Source organism: Bacillus rossius, chromosome 7 (genome assembly GCF_032445375.1).
Source record: "Bacillus rossius redtenbacheri isolate Brsri chromosome 7, Brsri_v3, whole genome shotgun sequence".
NCBI lineage: Eukaryota > Metazoa > Arthropoda > Insecta > Phasmatodea > Bacillidae > Bacillus > Bacillus rossius.
In genome coordinates, this window is record NC_086335.1 from 72,516,180 (window position 1) to 72,537,077 (window position 20,898).

The 20,898-nt window shown below is 40.0% G+C and overlaps 2 protein-coding genes across 3 annotated transcripts in view; both read right to left on the reverse strand.

Annotated features, from left to right (window-relative positions):
• Window positions 1–4,785: 4,785 nt before the first annotated feature.
• Window positions 4,786–15,318, reverse strand: LOC134534387 (uncharacterized). Of its 2 annotated transcripts, none has more exons than XM_063372849.1 (2): window positions 15,137–15,318; window positions 4,786–11,077 (listed from the first exon to the last, which is right to left on the reverse strand). In XM_063372849.1, the coding sequence occupies exon 2, from the start codon at window positions 9,260–9,262 to the stop codon at window positions 7,421–7,423; it is 1,842 nt and encodes a 613-aa protein (XP_063228919.1). In that variant the 5' UTR covers window positions 9,263–11,077; window positions 15,137–15,318; the 3' UTR covers window positions 4,786–7,420. The 2 variants fall into 2 exon arrangements, with proteins under 2 accessions (XP_063228919.1, XP_063228920.1); XM_063372850.1 differs by having other exon boundaries at window positions 15,137–15,313.
• Window positions 15,319–16,387: 1,069 nt separating this feature from the next.
• LOC134534503 (serine proteinase stubble-like) overlaps window positions 16,388–20,898 on the reverse strand; it is a 46,281-nt gene continuing 41,770 nt past the window's right edge. Inside the window, exons 7-8 of the mRNA XM_063372981.1 lie at window positions 20,533–20,690; window positions 16,388–19,799 (exon numbers count right to left, since the gene is read on the reverse strand). Of these exons, the coding sequence (XP_063229051.1) occupies window positions 19,641–19,799; window positions 20,533–20,690 (317 nt within the window). The 3' untranslated portion in view covers window positions 16,388–19,640. The remainder of the gene's footprint in view (window positions 19,800–20,532; window positions 20,691–20,898) is intronic.

Here is a 20,898-nt window from a genome sequence, read left to right on the forward strand (position 1 = left end):
ATCATTACTTTGCAATTTAACATGTTAGGATTCAGGTCCAAAACTTTGACAAAAGCTTTACTAAGAACTACTTCTGTTTCATTTCTGACAAACACATAACTAATAGGTTTTCCATGCCCTTTCCCATCCTCACACAAAACGCAATATAATGGATAACCTTCAGCATTAACCTTGTAAGTACCATCTATCATCAAAACATCACTGTATTTACTAGCTAAATTTTTCATAAAACTAGTTTGCATTACAAGAAAAAGTAATTCATTATTTTCATTATTAAATGTTGAAAATTATTAATTAACTGCATGCATTATACTACGCTTTGATACCAAAAGGTAAAATGTAAATAACTACGCCGCCGATTCATCATATTGCCATCCGGGGCAGTAAGCGTGGGCGAGGCCAGAAACAGAAGTTTCTATAACTCGCTAAGTGCATAGTAAATCAGGTGCACCCCACACTGGTGAAAAATAATTTGAATCGACGGCGGGGGTGCGTGTCTTGTGGGATAGGTTTGGCACATGGGCCTGTGTGTGCGCTGGTAGGTTGTGTAATCCTAGAAAAGTTACGTGTACCTAATTTGGCGGGGGAGTGAAGCTCCCCACCAGTCAGATTGGCTAACTGGCGTGATGTAGTGTCGTGTTGGTGTGCATTAGAGGCTTGTCAGTGTGCTGTAATATCAAGTGACCTAGTTAAACTCGGGTGTGGCGTGTAGTGTAAAGCTGTGCGAGCCGCTCCTCCGAACCCCTGGGAACACAGAACATGCATGGGTAGTTAGCCCATTAGTGCATGTAACAGGTAGTTCAGGCATATAATCGTGTGGTCGTGTTGGTGAACGGTAAAAGAAATTACATGGATTAGTAAACTTCTGGCAGCCTTAGGGACCGAACTATTGCGTTCCAAAATAGCTCTGTCAAAGTTAGACTAAGCCAGTATTGCTGTACCTAGCCCCCTGGCTGTTGTCTGCTATAACCTGTTAAAAAAAAAGTGGAGTTAGTGGATTGTATTCCCAATGAAGGTCGTCCTATTTTATTATTATTTGGGCAGAGAAATGCCCTCGTCCAAAATTTGTTTTATTTTATATATTTTAAATTTTTTTAATTTTATTTTTTATATTAAATATAGACTTAAAACTACTGTACATGCCCCCAGAGCCCTGCCCTGACAGGCATGCATGCCTCTCGGCCCGGATCCCCAGCGAGGGCTGGGGCAGCTCCCTCTACCAGTTCACCTGCATGATTCTGCCTTGACAAGGTGCTACGACGTGTGTGTGGATTGTCGCGTGTGTTGTAGTGGTGTGGCTGTAAAATTTTACGTACCCCAGGGAACGGAAAAGATATTTATTAGGTGATGATAAGTTTACGGAACTAGCTTTGTTAATTCAAAATCCCATGCCTTCCGAAACGCGGCCGGCACTGGAGGTGAAGCCTGCCAGGCGGGTCTCGCCCTTCAGGCATAGGGAGTCAGCCCTAACAACACAGGCAGTGAATCTCCCGGGAGCCAAAACCTACACCTGCGTGCTTCGGACCATTTTGAATTAGCTAGGAGAGAGATTTGCAGAGAAGTTAAGAGAATTAATTGGCTATTATTAAGTGGTGAGGTAGGAGTGTATTTTATTATTATGATTCAAAATCCCATGCCTTTCCGAAACGCGGCCGGCACTGCAGGTGAAACCTACCAGGCGGGTCGCGCCCTTCAGGCATAGGGAGTCAGCCCTAAGAACACAGGCAGTGAACCCGAGGGGATTGTACATATACCTGCGTGCTTCGGACCATTTTGAATTGTATAGGCCGTGTAAACTTTAAACTGTAGGCATGTATGGCATTGATAGTCCAATCACTGTGAACATAGCTCTGCATATCTCACATCCTGGTGGTAATTAAATAAAATGAAATCCTACAATATCAAACGCCTTACAAAGATCAGATATGGGGGAGACATAAGGCAAACTTTTTATTCAAGGTGGTACCTGGTGAGAACCTAAGAGTAAAAAAATACATATGAGCAACATTATTACAAATCACACAAATTACACATGTCCTTTTCATCAACATCAATAACCTTATTGAGACAGCTTAAGTGGTACCATTCTTTACAACTATCACACTGCACCATAGCATTTAAAGTTTTGAAGTTTGTGCTTCGTGAATGGGGCAACCTGCAAACACAAAATATGTTACACTTAATTTCAGTGGAAAAAGTTTTCTGTCTTACAGGAACTGTAGGAAAAGGTTCAATGGAGCCCTCCTGCAAACATTTAAGCAGATGTGACCTCATCTGTGCCTGCACAAAAGCTCGACCATGCATTGAGAATCCATTACATAAAGCTACCGCTCTGGCAATTGCAAAAAGGCCACAGTCATCAGAGCCCTTCTGTTCTTGGGGGACTTGATAGTGTAGTGTTATTTTACGGCCCCTGAATTTCATGAGTTCAGCTGCCTGCACAGTAATCAGCTCTACAACACTTCGATTTTTAGAATAGAACTTAGAATCAAACACATCCACATAACCTTCTGGACATTCAATAGCAGAGATGGTAACCCAGTGTTTATTGCAATAGATAACTTGTACCCACGGCTGATCTGCATTCTGAAACTGTAAAACAGTACCCAAAAGAGTATCCTGCAAACTATTAACAAAAGGATACTGTTGCTTAAGCAACTTCTGAGCACAAGCAACTACTGTATCGTCCAACCATTCTCTAGATGAAAGGATTTTCAAAGAACTTTGAATGTATTTACAGGTAACGGGGTTTTCCGGAATGCAGGCTTCTGGAGGTGGGTCATCTACGTCTTTCACTTCTGGGATGGTGGCCAGCTCACATTTCCTAGAATAATGTTGAAATATTTGAGGAGTTCGAGACCTCTTTAAATCTTCTTTAATGCAGGCTTCCTGATGTGGATCATCTACATCTTAAACTTCTGGGATGGTGACTAGCTTACGTTTCCTAGATGTATGTGGAAAAATTTGGAAAGGAGTTCTAGACCCCTTAGGACGGCCCCTACGCTTCACAACTTTAGGAATAATTAATTGATTTCTAATACTTGACAAATTTTTACCAGTGAATTGACTTTCTAGACTATCAAAACTTTGTGGTTCATTACCATATCCATTAGGATCTCCAATTAAACTACTACTGAAGCTTTTCTGCAAAATATTTTCACAAAGGTTTGGCTCAGAAAGAACGGAATCATACCTAGATTCTGGTAGACAATCCACATACTGAAACTTAGTCTTATCATTAACACTAAAGGAAGAAGATACAGTTAGAGGTAAAGTGGATGCAGAGGAAACATTTTCACAAAAATTACTTTCTTCACTGGGAACACTTGAACCTGTAAACTTTAAAAACTCTCCCAACTCATCATGCAGCAAAGAAGCGTCTGTTGGGCAGCTGAAATTATTATTTTCACAGAAACTACTAGCAAGACTATTAACAGAGACATGTTGGGGGGAACCAATACTGCCATCAGTAACTACAGAATTATGTTCTGGTAAGTGCATGCTGGAACTCCGGAAATCTTGTAGTAGCTGTCCAAAGAATTCATTGGTCTTGTTGATGCAGTCATTGAACTGTTTTACACCTAATGTCGCAATGAAAGAAGCAATTGGTTTCAAATGGGAAAGAGCCAAGTTATATTTCTCTCTTTCGGAAAGAGGCTTTCTCAGCAGTGTTTTCTCAACAACAGATGTGGAAACAGACATTTCACTCTGAGAAGATGGCAAAGAACCCACAAATGTATCTTTCTTCCATCTACTGCTGACAGTATCTTCTGAAAATACACACATTCCACAAGCTCTTCTGGCAAACAACAAATGTGCACAAGGCAAAGAATACTGTGAAAAAAATGTGCAACTGCATACTGTAAAGTTATTGCTTATACAGTAGCTGAAGCCATTAAAAGACACATTACCATTAGCATATATCATTTCTTGTTTAGACTTTTCCAGCTGCCTACATATTAATTTGGTGGCTTCGACAGTGCAATGAGAAGATATCTGTAAATGAATATTATCAGAAAAATTCTTATTAATATGAGTCTTCATTTCTTTGAAAGCTTCTTGAGAAAAATTGACTTCCAAAACTCGTATGAAATCACATAGTGCCTTCACTGCCTCAGGTAAATGCATGCTTGACTTCAAATACTGTTTCAGCTTTTGGTTATGGCTTTCCAGTCTGTTATTTGTATTATTACCTAAAGTCAACTCCTTCCTTCTGAAAGCAAACACCCAAAGCTCTTTACATTTATCCCAGTTTATAATATAGTATTGCATAAATTCAGAAGGGGCAACATTTAACAAAACCTGAAAATTAGTGTTATAAGAATCTTCTGTCGAAGAATAAAGAAGCTGCTTCAAGCATGCCGCCACCTGTGCCTTCTTCTCTCTCGTACAATCTAACGACGCAACTTTTTCTTTGAAAGCCTTCAAGACATGAAAGGAGCATAAAATAATTTTGCATTGGGGGAGCATTTTTGACACTATATTCATTTCTACCCTGTCTTTGTCCATTATCATTACTTTGCAATTTAACATGTTAGGATTCAGGTCCAAAACTTTGACAAAAGCTTTACTAAGAACTACTTCTGTTTCATTTCTGACAAACACATAACTAATAGGTTTTCCATGCCCTTTCCCATCCTCACACAAAACGCAATATAATGGATAACCTTCAGCATTAACCTTGTAAGTACCATCTATCATCAAAACATCACTGTATTTACTAGCTAAATTTTTCATAAAACTAGTTTGCATTACAAGAAAAAGTAATTCATTATTTTCATTATTAAATGTTGAAAATTATTAATTAACTGCATGCATTATACTACGCTTTGATACCAAAAGGTAAAATGTAAATAACTACGCCGCCGATTCATCATATTGCCATCCGGGGCAGTAAGCGTGGGCGAGGCCAGAAACAGAAGTTTCTATAACTCGCTAAGTGCATAGTAAATCAGGTGCACCCCACACTGGTGAAAAATAATTTGAATCGACGGCGGGGGTGCGTGTCTTGTGGGATAGGTTTGGCACATGGGCCTGTGTGTGCGCTGGTAGGTTGTGTAATCCTAGAAAAGTTACGTGTACCTAATTTGGCGGGGGAGTGAAGCTCCCCACCAGTCAGATTGGCTAACTGGCGTGATGTAGTGTCGTGTTGGTGTGCATTAGAGGCTTGTCAGTGTGCTGTAATATCAAGTGACCTAGTTAAACTCGGGTGTGGCGTGTAGTGTAAAGCTGTGCGAGCCGCTCCTCCGAACCCCTGGGAACACAGAACATGCATGGGTAGTTAGCCCATTAGTGCATGTAACAGGTAGTTCAGGCATATAATCGTGTGGTCGTGTTGGTGAACGGTAAAAGAAATTACATGGATTAGTAAACTTCTGGCAGCCTTAGGGACCGAACTATTGCGTTCCAAAATAGCTCTGTCAAAGTTAGACTAAGCCAGTATTGCTGTACCTAGCCCCCTGGCTGTTGTCTGCTATAACCTGTTAAAAAAAAAGTGGAGTTAGTGGATTGTATTCCCAATGAAGGTCGTCCTATTTTATTATTATTTGGGCAGAGAAATGCCCTCGTCCAAAATTTGTTTTATTTTATATATTTTAAATTTTTTTAATTTTATTTTTTATATTAAATATAGACTTAAAACTACTGTACATGCCCCCAGAGCCCTGCCCTGACAGGCATGCATGCCTCTCGGCCCGGATCCCCAGCGAGGGCTGGGGCAGCTCCCTCTACCAGTTCACCTGCATGATTCTGCCTTGACAAGGTGCTACGACGTGTGTGTGGATTGTCGCGTGTGTTGTAGTGGTGTGGCTGTAAAATTTTACGTACCCCAGGGAACGGAAAAGATATTTATTAGGTGATGATAAGTTTACGGAACTAGCTTTGTTAATTCAAAATCCCATGCCTTCCGAAACGCGGCCGGCACTGGAGGTGAAGCCTGCCAGGCGGGTCTCGCCCTTCAGGCATAGGGAGTCAGCCCTAACAACACAGGCAGTGAATCTCCCGGGAGCCAAAACCTACACCTGCGTGCTTCGGACCATTTTGAATTAGCTAGGAGAGAGATTTGCAGAGAAGTTAAGAGAATTAATTGGCTATTATTAAGTGGTGAGGTAGGAGTGTATTTTATTATTATGATTCAAAATCCCATGCCTTTCCGAAACGCGGCCGGCACTGCAGGTGAAACCTACCAGGCGGGTCGCGCCCTTCAGGCATAGGGAGTCAGCCCTAAGAACACAGGCAGTGAACCCGAGGGGATTGTACATATACCTGCGTGCTTCGGACCATTTTGAATTGTATAGGCCGTGTAAACTTTAAACTGTAGGCATGTATGGCATTGATAGTCCAATCACTGTGAACATAGCTCTGCATATCTCACATCCTGGTGGTAATTAAATAAAATGAAATCCTACAATATCAAACGCCTTACAAAGATCAGATATGGGGGAGACATAAGGCAAACTTTTTATTCAAGGTGGTACCTGGTGAGAACCTAAGAGTAAAAAAATACATATGAGCAACATTATTACAAATCACACAAATTACACATGTCCTTTTCATCAACATCAATAACCTTATTGAGACAGCTTAAGTGGTACCATTCTTTACAACTATCACACTGCACCATAGCATTTAAAGTTTTGAAGTTTGTGCTTCGTGAATGGGGCAACCTGCAAACACAAAATATGTTACACTTAATTTCAGTGGAAAAAGTTTTCTGTCTTACAGGAACTGTAGGAAAAGGTTCAATGGAGCCCTCCTGCAAACATTTAAGCAGATGTGACCTCATCTGTGCCTGCACAAAAGCTCGACCATGCATTGAGAATCCATTACATAAAGCTACCGCTCTGGCAATTGCAAAAAGGCCACAGTCATCAGAGCCCTTCTGTTCTTGGGGGACTTGATAGTGTAGTGTTATTTTACGGCCCCTGAATTTCATGAGTTCAGCTGCCTGCACAGTAATCAGCTCTACAACACTTCGATTTTTAGAATAGAACTTAGAATCAAACACATCCACATAACCTTCTGGACATTCAATAGCAGAGATGGTAACCCAGTGTTTATTGCAATAGATAACTTGTACCCACGGCTGATCTGCATTCTGAAACTGTAAAACAGTACCCAAAAGAGTATCCTGCAAACTATTAACAAAAGGATACTGTTGCTTAAGCAACTTCTGAGCACAAGCAACTACTGTATCGTCCAACCATTCTCTAGATGAAAGGATTTTCAAAGAACTTTGAATGTATTTACAGGTAACTGGGTTTTCCGGAATGCAGGCTTCTGGAGGTGGGTCATCTACGTCTTTCACTTCTGGGATGGTGGCCAGCTCACATTTCCTAGAATAATGTTGAAATATTTGAGGAGTTCGAGACCTCTTTAAATCTTCTTTAATGCAGGCTTCCTGATGTGGATCATCTACATCTTAAACTTCTGGGATGGTGACTAGCTTACGTTTCCTAGATGTATGTGGAAAAATTTGGAAAGGAGTTCTAGACCCCTTAGGACGGCCCCTACGCTTCACAACTTTAGGAATAATTAATTGATTTCTAATACTTGACAAATTTTTACCAGTGAATTGACTTTCTAGACTATCAAAACTTTGTGGTTCATTACCATATCCATTAGGATCTCCAATTAAACTACTACTGAAGCTTTTCTGCAAAATATTTTCACAAAGGTTTGGCTCAGAAAGAACGGAATCATACCTAGATTCTGGTAGACAATCCACATACTGAAACTTAGTCTTATCATTAACACTAAAGGAAGAAGATACAGTTAGAGGTAAAGTGGATGCAGAGGAAACATTTTCACAAAAATTACTTTCTTCACTGGGAACACTTGAACCTGTAAACTTTAAAAACTCTCCCAACTCATCATGCAGCAAAGAAGCGTCTGTTGGGCAGCTGAAATTATTATTTTCACAGAAACTACTAGCAAGACTATTAACAGAGACATGTTGGGGGGAACCAATACTGCCATCAGTAACTACAGAATTATGTTCTGGTAAGTGCATGCTGGAACTCCGGAAATCTTGTAGTAGCTGTCCAAAGAATTCATTGGTCTTGTTGATGCAGTCATTGAACTGTTTTACACCTAATGTCGCAATGAAAGAAGCAATTGGTTTCAAATGGGAAAGAGCCAAGTTATATTTCTCTCTTTCGGAAAGAGGCTTTCTCAGCAGTGTTTTCTCAACAACAGATGTGGAAACAGACATTTCACTCTGAGAAGATGGCAAAGAACCCACAAATGTATCTTTCTTCCATCTACTGCTGACAGTATCTTCTGAAAATACACACATTCCACAAGCTCTTCTGGCAAACAACAAATGTGCACAAGGCAAAGAATACTGTGAAAAAAATGTGCAACTGCATACTGTAAAGTTATTGCTTATACAGTAGCTGAAGCCATTAAAAGACACATTACCATTAGCATATATCATTTCTTGTTTAGACTTTTCCAGCTGCCTACATATTAATTTGGTGGCTTCGACAGTGCAATGAGAAGATATCTGTAAATGAATATTATCAGAAAAATTCTTATTAATATGAGTCTTCATTTCTTTGAAAGCTTCTTGAGAAAAATTGACTTCCAAAACTCGTATGAAATCACATAGTGCCTTCACTGCCTCAGGTAAATGCATGCTTGACTTCAAATACTGTTTCAGCTTTTGGTTATGGCTTTCCAGTCTGTTATTTGTATTATTACCTAAAGTCAACTCCTTCCTTCTGAAAGCAAACACCCAAAGCTCTTTACATTTATCCCAGTTTATAATATAGTATTGCATAAATTCAGAAGGGGCAACATTTAACAAAACCTGAAAATTAGTGTTATAAGAATCTTCTGTCGAAGAATAAAGAAGCTGCTTCAAGCATGCCGCCACCTGTGCCTTCTTCTCTCTCGTACAATCTAACGACGCAACTTTTTCTTTGAAAGCCTTCAAGACATGAAAGGAGCATAAAATAATTTTGCATTGGGGGAGCATTTTTGACACTATATTCATTTCTACCCTGTCTTTGTCCATTATCATTACTTTGCAATTTAACATGTTAGGATTCAGGTCCAAAACTTTGACAAAAGCTTTACTAAGAACTACTTCTGTTTCATTTCTGACAAACACATAACTAATAGGTTTTCCATGCCCTTTCCCATCCTCACACAAAACGCAATATAATGGATAACCTTCAGCATTAACCTTGTAAGTACCATCTATCATCAAAACATCACTGTATTTACTAGCTAAATTTTTCATAAAACTAGTTTGCATTACAAGAAAAAGTAATTCATTATTTTCATCAGTTTCTATATGAACTGATTAGCCAATTTCCTCTTGCAGTTTCGTTAGCTCATCTACCAACAAAGCTGCCTGACTGCGCCCATCAACAATATTCTCTTTTGCCCGCTGACGTAAATTGTGAACATCCTTACTCTGTAACATTTTCCCACTTTCATCCCCAATAAACTGTCTCAATTCTTTCGTGCCCATGTTATATTTGATTAAAGGGGCAATTGCCTCTTGTTCCCCCTTATCAAGTAATCTTTGATCAGGATAATGCATAATGACATCTGGACCAGTTTCATGATTATGGCAATCAATCATACTACGCACAACATAACATTTCAGCTTATTATTATAAATAATTTTTAGATGTACAGGGCAACCTTTGGCATTATACTTTTGATTTGGCCGAACATCATTACCTCTAATCCTAGGCTTACCAAAATGTTTACACACATATTTTACCTGCACATAAGGAATATTATCATCACCACCACCAGGACTTCTTACAGAATGGTTCACTCTCATTGGATGATGTCCTTCTTCTAACCACTGTTCATAAACCTCTGTAAATTCCTTATAACTACTGAACGATACACCTTCTGATAATTAAGTGGCTCCCCCTCCAACCAGACGGCTCCGAACTTTCCTTGGATTTACACTATTCTTAAACCTACAATCTTTCATCTTTTTACTGCACTTTTTACCACCAAAACTACTTTCAAACATGCTGGCATCTTCGTTCTCTGTTACAGAATTCAAAACATTAAACTTGTTTTCATGGACAAATGATTCAATACATGGCAGAACTGGGCGAAAAAACCTTTTTGAAGCACTGTGCTGAAAAGATGGCAGTGGTGAATGAGGTGCAGAAGATATGTTGTGTAGTGGCCCAGACACTTTAGCCTGAGATGATGACTGTCCAGAAGATGGGGTACACACAGGAACCTGAAAATTGCTTTTAAGAGACTCAACAGCTGATGGCACAACAGGATTTACTGGGGCAAAGGAATTCTGGACTACACAAGGTACACAAGAAATTGAAGTAAACTGGCTAGGCAAAACCTTCAAACGCTGAGACATTCTCTGAAAAGCAGGTAGTTTTTTGACTTTTGGAACCTGAGAGGGTACAAAACGCTTCTGTGTACAAGATTCTTCCAGGGAAGGAAAGTCTTCATTAGAAGGTAAAAATTCCGCGACCCCTTGCTGCTTACTAGAAATTGTAGTAATCCTGGAAACAACAGCAACATTTTGTTCTGTAGGAACAGACAATTTGATGGGCACCTTACTCTTGCAAAACTTCCCATAGGATCTGCACAGCAACTTGCAACCTTGAGCCGTGATGTGAAGTCCATCAAAAGAAATCATTCCAGGCTGCAAAAAGAAATCCCACAGTTCAATGAACATTACCTCCATGTTTGGCAAACACTGTCGCAGCATATCGTTTACGCAAGCTGACTTGGCATTCATCCCAGCAACACGCTGGCCAGATGTTTCACAGCGGTAGCCATTCATTTTCCTTGGTAGGATGCCTGACACCATCAGTGTAGCATACGAATTTACCCTCTTCAAGGTCTCTGCAAAATTCAAAATATGGTCGACGATGGTCTCTGCATCCTCGCTCAGCACATTGTTGGTTCCGCAATGGAGGACTACTTTATTGAAGTAAGGTCCAACCTCTTCAATAATCGGCACAAGATCCTGAACCTTGTACCCTGGTTTAGGAATGCAAGTAATTCCATCCCAAAGATACTGGTTCAGGTACTTGACCTGAGAATCCCCAATGATCAGCGCCATCTGAAACTGCAAAAGAAAATAGGTCAGTAAATATTCCTATACAACCTATGAACCATTTACTTTTTGAACTGGTTCAACTAGCTATATTTTGCTACAAATGAGGCAACTAAAATAAGACTAGTAATTAGCAGATCAATTGAAAAAAAGGTAAAAGTTCTTGTGCCGTGACTTTTCCGTAGTTAAATACGTAATAAAATAAATAAAAAAATATTTTTTTCGAGGTCTAAAGACATTTCTACATTCAGTAGAAATTCCTGTTTACAGCATACAATACAATACCTGTCCAATGATGCCGCCGCCACCATTTTTTGCTTACACTACTAACCTAAACTAAATGATCAATCTCACAACAGAATGTTGTGAATCTTAGGTCTACGATCCTGTAGTTCTACATAAATTATAGTGTTTTATATATATAATTGTTAATTATCTCGACTAGTCCTCTTCCTTAAAAAAATATTAAAAATTTGGGAATACTTTTATATTATATTACAATATTTCCTCCATTTAACACAACTTGCGGAGATACGAAATTCCAACTTGTTTAGTAGATATTGCCGTTTATACATTAACATACCTGTACATTGGTGCGGCCGTCGCCATATTTTTTTCCCGCCATGTGGGTCCTTGTATGTTTGTTTTAAACTCAAAATAACTAATGGTCGATTAGGTTAGGTTAGCTACATTATAAATACTTTAAAACATTGAGGACGGATGATTAGGTAAGATTAGCGAAATTGAAAATACTCTCAAATCATTATAAATGGTTGATTACGAATTAACAATATAATATATAGGTATCCAGACCTAGCAAACCATTCACACAATTTCACATTATTTTAATGTAGCTCTAATAATCTAACAGTCCACAATGGTTTTAAGTATATTAAAGTAGGTACTGTAATTTCATATAAAGGTTTATTCTTACGATGTTATTTGTAATATGAATTGTGATCATGACGTACAAAATGAATTGTACGTACTTTTACTTGCTTACTAAAAACGGTGTATGAATGCAATAGGTAATTTACCTTACAAGTGACAAAATAGCACAGTGTTGTCTAATCACCTTGGATGTAGCAGTAAATTGTTTTTTATAGAAAGGTTTCTATTGGATAATTCAAAATATGTACTATTTAGTCTCGTCTGAGGAAACGTTAAAGAGAATGCGCCGTTTAAACATTTCAATACCGGTACATTGTTGCGGCCGTTGCCATATTTTTTGTTTGCCGCACGGGTTCGTGTTTATTTTACAGTACTTTAAATGTAGCTATACTAACCAAATCAACCGTCCACAATGTTTTAAAGTATTTATAATGTAGCTAACTGTACCTAATCGACCATTAATCATGAGTTGTCCAAAATAAACATACAAGAACCCACGCAGCAAACAAAAAATATGGCGGTTGCCGCAGCAAAGTACAGGTATGTTAATAAATAAACGGCGACTTCTCCTAAACGTGTTGGAATTTTGTATCTCCGCAAGTAGGGTTAAATAGAGGAAATTTTGTAGCAAAAAATAAAAGTATTTCCAAATTTTTAATATTTTTTTAAAGAGGGACTAGTCGAGATAATTACCATATAATTATAATATATTAACAGCTACGGCACTGTTTATGTATTGTAATTTAAGATATATACAGTGATTTCCAAGAAAAAAGTGAATACAAAGATGCTGTTTTCAGGGAAATACAATAAATTTCTAGTACTCGAAAAAAGTATTTTCAGATATTTATTATTAAGTTCATTTCCAGAAAAGTCTTGATGTAAGAAAATTACCGAAATCAATTTTATTTTAAACAAGCACACTAAAAAAATTTATGTGTCGCTGTATTCATTAGTTTAGAAAATGTAATTTTCTGTTTATTTAGGCCCGTTATACAATGACATGGAAACAGAGATGGTTCACACAATCAGATCTCACAGAATAGTAGCACGCAGATTGAAAATGACCCGCAAGGATTAACTCGGCAATCTGAGTTCTGTTTACGTTGCTCCACGCACCCAATAGAACATGAGTACTTGGCTGCTGTCATAAACATGTTAAAAAATTATCCGAAGTACAAGACAATCTAGTGTTCAATTAATAGTCATTTATTTTAAATATGTATGTAAACTTTGCCCATGCAATGGTTTGGAAGAATTTTTTTCAATTAAAATATTTGGTAAGGTTGAAGAGCAATCTTATCAGTTAAGTTTCCATAAATTGTGGAAGCAGAAGATGACAGTGAAAAGTTCTGAGACATCTGTCTCCATTTCAGCGCCAATGTAGAATGGGTCTAGGGCCTATATCTTATTTGATGTAATTTATTTATTCTATCTGTTCCATGAGTTGCAGAAATGATAGCTTTTAATACATTTATGCAGTTGATTAAATTGTTACATTAAAAGATGTCTCAGTATGTATGGTTGACATGCTAACAATGTTATGCACTGTTTTAAGCAAATGTGAGCTATTTCTTATTAAAATTTGTAACATGCCCACCAACAATAATTGTAAGACTTAAATGTTGGACACAACAAGAAAGTACACGTTTATCACTGTAAATTTATGGATTCCTGCCGCCATATGTACCGCAGCAGGCAGAACCACAGATGGCCAACACACAGGGCAAGAGTTCCGCACATCAGCATTGGCATATCTATGACTTATATAACGATAAATATTGCCATCGTGGTTATCTCCGAGGTTAGACAATAGAGTTTCAGGGTAAATTTTATATTCTAGGTTAGCTAAATCAATAAATATTACAGGTTAGTCTAAAAATGAATTATTGAGGTTAGTTGGATTAATATGATCATTTTAAAAATCACTAACCTTAAATGGTGGGCTTCATTTTAATTGGCCCTTTATTCTTTTTTAATATGTAACTTATAGGAACCACATAAATACATTATTACACAAGGAAATTTTTTTTTAGTTTCCTTATTATGTTCAGTTACAAAACATTTATTGAAACTAGTTTGCAGATAGCTAACATTTACAGTTTTAAATATTATTTACATTAGGTTAGATAAGAAAAACTGTAAAATAGTTCTATCAGTTGAATAGGCTGGGTTAGCAAGATTCAAAATAGGTACTGAAAAATAGTCTGGGCAGTTTGCTAGGTTAGGTCAGCTACATGCACTACCTAAAATACTGTTGCACACCCAACGGTAATAATTTCGGTAATAAAATTGGGACGGCCGCATCAATGTACAGGTATCTTAATTAATAAACGGCAATAACGAGTTGGAATTTTGTATCTCTGCAAGTTGTGTTAAATAGAGGAATTTTGTATCATAAAATAAAAGTATTCCCGAAATTTTAATATTTTTTAAAGGAAGAGGGACTAGTCGCAATGAATATGATAGTACCTATTATCAGATCAAATAAAAATCCAAAAGTGATTGTTTACTTCCTAACATTATTTGTAATATTTCTTTTGATGTACTAAATTAAAACAGCAGGCATCATGTACAACAGGATCATGCCATCAGGGTCAATGGATAAACTACCTACGTGATACGGAACAATTACCGAACTAATTTTTAATAAAACTGAACTAATGCAATCCATCCTTGAAACTAGAAATTTAAAGTAAAATGATTTGAATATTCACGATGTTCCTATCCACAATGACCAAAAATATTCACGGAAATCGGTATATCCACTGTGATTATTGAATCCCGGTCATTGCCAGCCACGTGGATAACGAATGGACAACACACTATACGCAAATCAATATTTATAAGAATAAAACCTATATTAAGTACTTACGAACAAATACAAAAACAAAAAAAAACTAAGCGTAATGCTCAATACCAGCTTAAACATTCAAAATACGACACACACACACCAAGCACAAAGATCGGAGCGAAATCAATACGGCGATGCAGTTATGGATTCGTTTCCATTGTTATTAAGTAATATTGAAATAATTACAATAAGTTAAAAGAACAGTATTTAAGAAATATGTTTATGAAAAATTACGATTATTGAGTCCAACCATGTGGATAACATATGGTCAACACACTGTACGCAAATCAATATTTAAAAGAATAAAACCTATATTAAGTACTTACGAACAAAAACAGCAAAACAAATTAACTCAGTAGTCAATATAAGTTAACAAATTCAAATACAGCAGCAACCACACAGCAAGCACAAAGCACAGAGCGAAATCAACCAAGCAGCAAGCACAAAGCACAGAGCGAAATCAATATGGCGATGTGATGTGGTTAGGAGATCTTCCAGTTGTGAAAAAATTGATTTCCGGTCACGTGTAAATCATTTCCGGAGTGGCAGCAGTGAAATCCGATACGGAATTGACTGCTGCCACTCGAGTGTCAGCAGACACTCCGTTTAATAAAACTACAAAATGGCTGAAACTTAATGTTGCATAATTAATTTTGCCTTGACTTAAGCTGGCCGATGTGCTACCACATCCACAAAATGCATGGCTGAGCAGAATACTGTATGGGTAGAACCTAAATGATCTATTAGAGAAGAACATATCTCCAGAACTATCTCTCTCTCCCCCAGGCTTAAGAATGACTGCGCTAACCTTGTCATCAGCACTAGCAGATCTATATCCTCTCCAACTATGACCACATTTTTAAGTTTCTTGGCCTTCGAAATGGCATTGTTTACAATAAATAAGCTAACAACAGCCTGCTTCACTTCAATGTCACACACTTCAAAATCTGTTTAGAGAAGTTCAATCGGACGACATTTCTTTTGATGATTTGTCAATGTGACTTGGTTGATTATATTCGCCTCAAACATTACTTCCTGGGAGCGTGTACCTTCACGCGCCGCAGTCGCTCAGATCTCCTGGTGCCAGTGCGAGATATACAACTGCATCCGCGATCCATTATGTATCTTATAACTCTTAGCTATGGTAGCAAAGAAGCGCTGCGAGGTCAAACGACTTTATGTAGAAGGTGTCCTCCTTCTACAACAGCAAACTGTTATTGCATTGCAGTTGATCGGGGCGACAGCCGTGAACAAGACCTAGTTTTACTTTAGGTTGGACAAATGAAAAGAGGAGTAAAAATTCTGACAGCTAAGAAATATACTCGTTTAAACTCTCTATGGTCTATAGGGTTGAATTGAGCTTAATGTCAGAAAGTATCATTAAAATAAACGTTTGTAGTTCCCAAATTATAATATCGGTTGCTATGCTTGAAGTGAATGACATTTAAAAAATATGTACACTACATTTTGGGTTATGTATTTACATACTTAGTAAACTACAGCATACATTAAATTGTAAGGGTTTAAGTTCATAAGTACTACAACCATGGATAGGTAAAAAAAAAAAAAAACACTAGAAAAACACAACAACTTTACTATAAAACATAGTCAGTTCAAAAACATATATAATTAATTAATTTTGAACTGTTCACAATATATTTAGAAACTATATAATATGCAGTATTACTATCAACTTTAATTTATATATCTATTTTCTTTTTTACATTTGTTAAAATAAATTAAACACGATCAAACTTCACTGAATCTGCTGTAAAATCAAAAATACATACAAGAAAAATATTTTATCGCTGCACACTTGTATAATTTCACATTTGAAATTCACATAAATATGTATCAAGTAATCTTTAAATAAAAAATATACATTAATTTTTACTTATATGGTTTTCTTATAATTACAAATTTATACTTTTTGTTCAAGTTATATCATTTATAAAATTAATATTCAGGGGCGAAAGAAATGCCATAAATTTATTATATGTTGAAATAATTTTAAAAATAATTATGTTGTGTTTATATTGTAAATTTTCAGTTACCTTATAATGAGATAAAAACATAATAACATAATTGAATTTTAGATAACTACTATTACATAGAATTTATTTCGTTTATAGACATAATTGGGTAAGGGTCACATTATAAAATATTTATTTTTTAATACTTTGTGTGAGGTGGTAACTTACAACCAAATTATATCACTTTGACGAAATTTAATGCACTGACGTCAATGATTGTGAATTTTCTCAAAATTGTGAGTAAAATGACACTTTTGTTGTTCTGTCCATACACATCAAAATTTTCTCACTTTTTGTGTATAAAGTTATAGGTTTTTCAGATGAAATAAATTGTACAACTGAGTCGATATCAGTATCTGTTTTTTTGTAAGTTCATTATTTGAACCGATCGAATTCACGTTAATTAACACTTCGTTGATAATAAATTGTGCCACTCTTTTGGGAAATCACTGATACCTGATGCACGGCATGAATACACGGTAACAGAAGCAACAGTAGACGACGAACACAACTTGCAATAAGCTGAGTGGGGTTTTAGCAAAAAGTTCGAGTTACGGGACCGCTGTCTTCTGGCAGAGGCTGCGGGCCAGTGCTGCGTGGGCAGAGTGCGCAGAGTGCGCAGAGTGCGCAGAGTGTTGTGGAGTGCCTGGTGGTCCTCCTTGCTGCATCCCTAGGGACTGGACACAAACTGGCCACATGGGGCATCCTGGTCCAGAATGCACCGCGGTGATGGCTTCGTGCTTCATATTCTGTACCAGTGTCTTCTGGTAGAGGCTCGAATCTTCCAATCAAATCTGTGGTTGGTGGCTGATAGGCCCCGAAGGTTACAAGTATTTTAGAATTCGCCAGACAACGTGGCCATGGTTTGCACCACTTTATGGTAGATGCCTGGCTGGCTCGAGTGGCTGAGGCAGTGGCTGAGGCAGGCACTGGGGGGTGCTACGAGCCCACCACATAGGATATCCAGTCGGCAGTGTGTGCCACGCGGTGGTAGATGCCTGACTGGCTCGAGTGGCTGAGGCAGTGGCTGAGGCAGGCACTGGGGGGTGCTACGAGCCCACCACATAGGATATCCAGTCGGCAGTGTGTGCCACGCGGTGGTAGATGCCTGACTGGCTCGAGTGGCTGAGGCAGTGGCTGAGGCAGGCACTGGGGGGTGCTACGAGCCCACCACATAGGATATCCAGTCGGCAGTGTGTGCCACGCGGTGGTAGATGCCTGACTGGCTCGAGTGGCTGAGGCAGTGGCTGAGGCAGGCACTGGGGGGTGCTACGAGCCCACCACATAGGATATCCAGTCGGCAGTGTGTGCCACGCGGTGGTAGATGCCTGACTGGCTCGAGTGGCTGAGGCAGTGGCTGAGGCAGGCACTGGGGGGTGCTACGAGCCCACCACATAGGATATCCAGTCGGCAGTGTGTGCCACGCGGTGGTAGATGCCTGGCTGGCTCGAGTGGCTGAGGCAGTGGCTGAGGCAGGCACTGGGGGGTGCTACGAGCCCACCACATAGGATATCCAGTCGGCAGTGTGTGCCACGCGGTGGTAGATGCCTGACTGGCTCGAGTGGCTGAGGCAGTGGCTGAGGCAGGCACTGGGGGGTGCTACGAGCCCACCACATAGGATATCCAGTCGGCAGTGTGTGCCACGCGGTGGTAGATGCCTGACTGGCTCGAGTGGCTGAGGCAGTGGCTGAGGCAGGCACTGGGGGGTGCTACGAGCCCACCACATAGGATATCCAGTCGGCAGTGTGTGCCACGCGGTGGTAGATGCCTGGCTGGCTCGAGTGGCTGAGGCAGTGGCTGAGGCAGGCACTGGGGGGTGCTACGAGCCCACCACATAGGATATCCAGTCGGCAGTGTGTGCCACGCGGTGGTAGATGCCTGGCTGGCTCGAGTGGCTGAGGCAGTGGCTGAGGCAGGCACTGGGGGCTGCTACGAGCCCACCACATAGGATATCCAGTCGGCAGTGTGTGCCACGCGGTGGTAGATGCCTGGCTGGCTCGAGTGGCTGAGGCAGTGGCTGAGGCAGGCACTGGGGGCTGCTACGAGCCCACCACATAGGATATCCAGTCGGCAGTGTGTGCCACGCGGTGGTAGATGCCTGGCTGGCTCGAGTGGCTGAGGCAGTGGCTGAGGCAGGCACTGGGGGCTGCTACGAGCCCACCACATAGGATATCCAGTCGGCAGTGTGTGCCACGCGGTGGTAGATGCCTGACTGGCTCGAGTGGCTGAGGCAGTGGCTGAGGCAGGCACTGGGGGCTGCTACGAGCCCACCACATAGGATATCCAGTCGGCAGTGTGTGCCACGCGGTGGTAGATGCCTGGCTGGCTCGAGTGGCTGAGGCAGTGGCTGAGGCAGGCACTGGGGGGTGCTACGAGCCCACCACATAGGATATCCAGTCGGCAGTGTGTGCCACGCGGTGGTAGATGCCTGACTGGCTCGAGTGGCTGAGGCAGTGACTGAGGCAGGCACTGGGGGCTGCTACGAGCCCACCACATAGGATATCCAGTCGGCAGTGTGTGCCACGCGGTGGTAGATGCCTGGCTGGCTCGAGTGGCTGAGGCAGTGGCTGAGGCAGGCACTGGGGGGTGCTACGAGCCCACCACATAGGATATCCAGTCGGCAGTGTGTGCCACGCGGTGGTAGATGCCTGGCTGGCTCGAGTGGCTGAGGCAGTGGCTGAGGCAGGCACTGGGGGGTGCTACGAGCCCACCACATAGGATATCCAGTCGGCAGTGTGTGCCACGCGGTGGTAGATGCCTGGCTGGCTCGAGTGGCTGAGACAGGCACTGGGGGGTGCTACGAGCCCGCCACATAGGATATCCAGTCGGCAGTGTGTGCCACGCGGTGGTAGATGCCTGGCTGGCCGCGCTGCGCACACGAGTAGCCTGCTGACACGATGCCGATGAGGAACCAGCGGCCGGACTTCTCCATCATCAGCGGGCCACCAGAATCACCCTGCGCATAAACCGCAGCTGGCAACGAAGTAAGGGATGAAGCCTCACAATATTTTAGTTCTGAATTAAACAAATGAGACAGTTATCTGAAATACCGAGAACATTAATTTATAGAAATACTGATATGGGTAAGAAAATGTTTGGTCATGTTGATAAGCTGCAGTAAAAATCTAAGGAACGAAACTCTACAAAAAGTATTAATATTTGAAATATTTTAATTATTATAAGGTTTAAGGAACCACAAGATAGTGGACATAAAAAACACGCAAATTGGCAATATTTCTTATAACTTAGTACATAGATCTTGATGAAAAAAATAAATCCTACATTTAACTATTTTGATACTTATGAAAATATCATATGTGATACGATAGCAGAAAATTTACAGCAAAAGGAAAAATTATTCACGTAATATGGAGAGTTAAACTATGGCGCATGTGATTGGAAAATTATTATAAAATCACTAATATGTTTAGCAGCTACAAAATTCGAATAAAGTATAACTGAAATCTTAAGTAAAATAGATATGAAAACGCTTCGACCAATAGAATTTCGCTTAGAGTTTTGGAATGGATGTTGGAATATGTGTCCATGATAAAGAACAACGGTTTTACAGCAGCGTACGACAACTCGAGCTGGATTTAGGTACACATCTTTTCTGCAGAATCTGAACGATCATGCAAAAGTCTGTTGTTTTACTTGCACCTGAAACGCACCAACAAATGACGTCATACCTGACAAGAATCCTTGCCTCCGCCGCGATATCCGGCGCACATCATCTCTTCATAGATGACGACGTTGATGCCGTTTGACTTGTGCCAGCGCTCGCACAGCCGGTTGTCGATCACAGGCACATCCACGGCTTGCAGCGTCTTGGGCCGCAGTCTGGAGCCTGCAAGGCACCAGCACATCCACCAACAACTGTTACTTGCGATATGTTTCCTTTTCATTTATTTTGGGCCTGTTCTGTTCATTTAAGGCGATTGGTGCATGAAGTATATTATGCCGAAACTAATTTAATAATACATATTTATTTTTGATTATGCTTTTTTAGTGCAAAATATACTGTAGTTATTTTTAACATAATTTTTTTTTACCTA

Excerpts from the sequence above, each read along its gene's own strand:
- LOC134534387 (XM_063372849.1), bottom strand. The coding sequence starts at position 9,262 with ATGCAAACTAGTTTTATGAAAAATTTAGCTAGTAAATACAGTGATGTT.